Source organism: Echiichthys vipera (genome assembly GCF_963691815.1).
Source record: "Echiichthys vipera genome assembly, chromosome: 17".
NCBI lineage: Eukaryota > Metazoa > Chordata > Actinopteri > Perciformes > Trachinidae > Echiichthys > Echiichthys vipera.
Genome location: NC_139842.1, coordinates 9,368,110 through 9,372,583, shown reverse-complemented (window position 1 = coordinate 9,372,583; position 4,474 = coordinate 9,368,110). Strand labels below are relative to the sequence as shown.

The following is a 4,474-nucleotide window of genomic DNA, read 5'->3' as shown; positions in this document are numbered from 1 at the left end:
TATCTCCAACATGGCGTCGCTGGGAAGGAGGCGCGGTGTCCCAGTAAGCAGGGAGAGGTCAGTTACTCCACATCTGAGCTATTAAACGAAATTGTTTTAATATGAGAAATAATTGTGTCGATGTCGCCTTTTACCAGAACCCAAACTTGCATATCGTTTGGGACTTAAAATGAAATGCCAACACGACAAGTCTGAATTTTATCTCAGGGTTAGCTAACGTTAGCAGGCTAACGTGTACAGCTAGCTGAACGTTAGCACCGCTTATGTGATGTTTTGGTTATTTCACAGCAGACGGTTAACCGTGGGGAAATTGAGTTTAACAGCCCGTTGGCGTGAGCGCTGGTGTGGCACGGCACGGCTCGTGTGCTGTATGATTGTGGCTGAGCTAACGGGGTTGCCCGCTGTGTTTGTCGACCTGTTTTGAAAGTGAAGCGGTGCTCAACTTAGCTGGACAGTCAAACAACTTTTTACCATGCGAGAGAGTTAGCTCATGTTATCTAACCGACGCTCAGGTAGCATTGTGCCCCCTACGCACTGTTACCCTAAACTTGTTTTCACCAGTGTCTAATACTCTTTTAGCCGATGCCCCCGCTGTCTTTGAAGCCAGATAAGCTTGGTGTCTCTCTTTATAGTCATGAGGGTTTATTTGCCATCTTGTCAACAGGCCTCGGAGTGTTGCCTCTGATCCACACATTAAGTCCAGTCATTTTATGAAAACAGATTGCAACAGAAGCAAACTCAACTGATTTTGTATCCTCAATAAGTGCCGAGTAAGGAAAAAAACAGCCCTGTAGAATCCCAATAGGGGAAAGTTACTAAAAACACCGAAATATACCCTATGCATTCAACTATTTATTTTTTTTCTCACGCGAATAGGGACAAAAAAAAAATTTCACCATGAAAATAACTTTATTACTTTCATAGAGATAAACAAAACAATATTTCAAGTTTGTTTTAAACTGGTTGTTAACAGGTACTCTTGCTGTACAGCATTATGGAAAACGGGGCATAATCTAATTACGTATGTGCTAATTTTCATAAATACCACAACAGATGTAAATATTGGGTATAGCCAGGTGAAAAAGTCTTGTTGAATCTTGTTGACATATAACAGTAAAATATTTAATGTTAGGGTCTGAATGAACTCATTAGTCTACCCATGAGCATTAGTAAATGGAGGCAGGAAGAAGTACTTTATTAGTGATTATTGCAGAGATGGGGGTTGGGGCTAGTTGGTACAGCATTTACTTATTGATAGCAACAAATTAACATTAAATTCTACACGGATGTTATCAAATGGAGGAAGATAACATGTATGCCATGTAATTTACATGCAAATTGGTGTAACATTTTAGGTGTATCTTAGATGTATTGAGTCTTGTTACTCTACTCTTTATCCTTTCTCTCACTGTTCCTCGCTGGTTTTTCTGCATCTGAACAGGGGAGTGATGGCGGCGACAGACTGCTACATCGTGCACGAGATCTACAATGGGGAGAATGTGCAGGACCAGTTTGAGTATGAGCTGGAGCAGGCACTGGAGGCCCAGTATAAATACATTGTCATTGAGCCCACACGCATCGGAGATGAAACGGCCCGTTGGATTACCGTGGGCAACTGCCTGCACAAGACGGCCGTGTTGTCAGGCGCTGCTTGCCTCCTGACACCACTTTCACTGCCTGTTGAATACTCACGCTATGTGGCGTTGCCCGCTGGCGCCCTCAGTGTGGCCTGTGCTGCCCTCTATGGGATTTCATGGCAATTTGACCCCTGCTGCAAGTACCAGGTGGAATACGACAGCCAAAAACTCTCGCGGCTGCCCCTGCATACACTCACCTCCTCGACGCCCGTGGTATTGGTACGCAGGGATGACGTCCACAGAAAGAGACTCCATAATACGATAGCACTGGCTGCCCTGGCGTATTGCGCCAAGAAGATCTACGAACTTTATGCGGTATGAGTGCACTCTGAAGAGGGTTTAAGAACCAATAGAAAAAAAGGAAAAAACAAACAAAAAAAACGAACCTATCCACCCCCAGATGTAAGAAAAGTGGAAGTCGCGATCATCCCCAGCAGTTAGCGCCACACGTGGTGGGTGCTTCCATTTTGAACTTTGATCAGAGGGATATAGCTAAAACTAGAAGGAATTGTTTTTTCCCTTACATTTTCTTTACTTCTATGTGACGACAACAGCACACGTATCTCCGTAGTACCCTTGCGCCTCCTCCACCTGCATCTTTGACACACAACAAGCGAGTGCACAAGGGTATGGCAGCAGTTCCTCTGGATTGAATTGTATTGCAGTTGAAACAGACCAACATGCGTTGGACATCGAGCTCTTTCCCCTTTCCCTCGTAGTTTTACTGTACCCTTTTCTTGCTGATCAGTACATCACCCTTTCATTAAACAATAGGATATTTCAAACTAACTTTTCTGTATTTTATTTTACTTTTTTCATTAAATGAATTCTACACGATGTCCAGAAAAGAGCAAATAGCTGCAATTTGTTTGAGATTGTGTCTTGTTCATGTAGATATTCTTGTTTAAAAAAGAATTTCAAGAGTGCAAGAAAGATCTTGTGACAATGCTGTGGCCCAATGTCCTTTTTTGAAACCCTACAAAAACACTAACTTTTGGAAAGTCAAATTTCACACATGCTTCTAATAATGTTTATTACATTGACATCAAGCCAAACCCTCATAATTGAAATTACAATATAAACACTATTTCACACAACAGATAACAATTGCACAGCTACTTATACATTTATATTTTTTCTTGTATATATTTATCCAATGGTGCTTGTTAAGAGTTGCTGTCTAGATAAGCAGTTTTAAAATTCATGTCTCAGGAGGAGGTTAAAGAATGGACAAAGTGAAGGATGAGTGTGATAAAACCAGAGACTTGCAACAATTAAATGATAAAAAATGGATTTCAGATGTGAATTAATTGATTACAATGAGTCACAGTATTCACTGATTAAAAATCCATCTCATTTAAATGTCCATTACAAGCAGAATAATGATTGCTGACTTTGCCAACAGGATTTGAGCAAATTAAAACATGTTTATGAAGAGTTTCCTAAATACCTTTGTGTCAATCCCTTAAAGGTCCAAGAAATAATGTATCAAATAAATTGTAAACTTCAAAGTTTGAAAACTGGTGGCGTTTCAGTGAGTAGTGTGATGACACATGCCAACAGACAACTGTGATTGGTAAAAGTCTTATCAGGAAAATAAGTGCTGCCTTCAAAACATTGTGTATTTCTGACACAAACGAGCAATCTATAACACGTGCACTGATTCAAAGTGACAGTGGCACGGTTGCAAAGAGTTCAGTTAATCATGAAAATGCTCAACTGTTGACTGATAATTGTCATCTTATTGTCCTTCTGTGTCCTAAAGCTAAAAAAAAACTCAACTCGGAGACCCAGGCTGTTGGCTGTAACCAGGAGAAGATTCACTTTGCAAACTTTACCAAGCTCTTTGGTTCACATCGACACTTCAGACTCAGACAAAAGTGGATCAGATAAAATGCACTTATGCACAGCAAGTATGCAAAACCATCCAATGCTCTTTCCTCTCACCATACTTCTAGCTTTATGGGATGAGTGCCCAGAGAATGACCTGAGACAAACTCATTAGTTTGCTCATTTGTGGCCAGAGAAGGCTAATTATCCGTCAGCTGACCTGCTGCAGACAGGAGTGCTGAGTGAGGCTGACCGACGGACTGGCTATTTGTCATCCATCTTAAGGCAGCACTCTGATGGCATAAATACACCCCTGTCATCGTGACTATATAATGGTATTCTTCTACTGACAGCTGTGGTAAAAATTAGACCTTTCTCAAGTTGTTTCCACACGACACACCCACATGTTTAACCTGACCTGATTCGCCACATTTCTACATTACTTTTTACGAAGCCCAGTACATATTCTGAATTTCTCCTGATTTGCTCCTATACTGCGCACACCAGATAATCTGATTTTATCCAATGCTTCACTCGTGGACCCGATTGTTTTTAGTGATGGAGGCTAGATAAACCAGTGACATCCGAATCAGCTTTGTTGGCCAAGTAAGTGTCATACAAGGAATTTGACTCCAGAAAGAGACAAACAAGCTAAAAACAAGGATATACGCATGAACAAAGTTATACATAAACATTTAACTATTACGTTCAGATATATGTTTATATATTGAAAAACAGGACAATTAACTTGCAAACATCAATAACTATGTCATTCTGTATGTGTCATATACATACATATATACAAAATGTTTCCCCAACCTTATCTGCTCTTTAAACAGCCCCGCCTTTACGAAATAGTTTCAAAACGGTTACAAATAAAGTTCATTTGGCTGCTTGTTGTACACTTATTCCAGTCTGGCTCCCTTAACAAACTTCAACTCCCACAATTCCTAGCGGGGAACACAGCCGTCAGCCCTTCAGGAAACACTCCGGAAGTGCTTTTACCA

At 40.7% G+C, this 4,474-nt stretch overlaps 1 protein-coding gene across 1 annotated transcript; it reads left to right on the top strand.

The window, feature by feature from the left end:
- On the top strand, positions 1-2,422 carry tmem11 (transmembrane protein 11). Its single transcript, XM_083931680.1, has 2 exons — positions 1-57; positions 1,442-2,422. The coding sequence occupies exons 1-2, from the start codon at positions 11-13 to the stop codon at positions 1,956-1,958; spliced, it is 564 nt and encodes a 187-aa protein (XP_083787806.1). The 5' UTR covers positions 1-10; the 3' UTR covers positions 1,959-2,422.
- Positions 2,423-4,474: the final 2,052 nt, after the last annotated feature.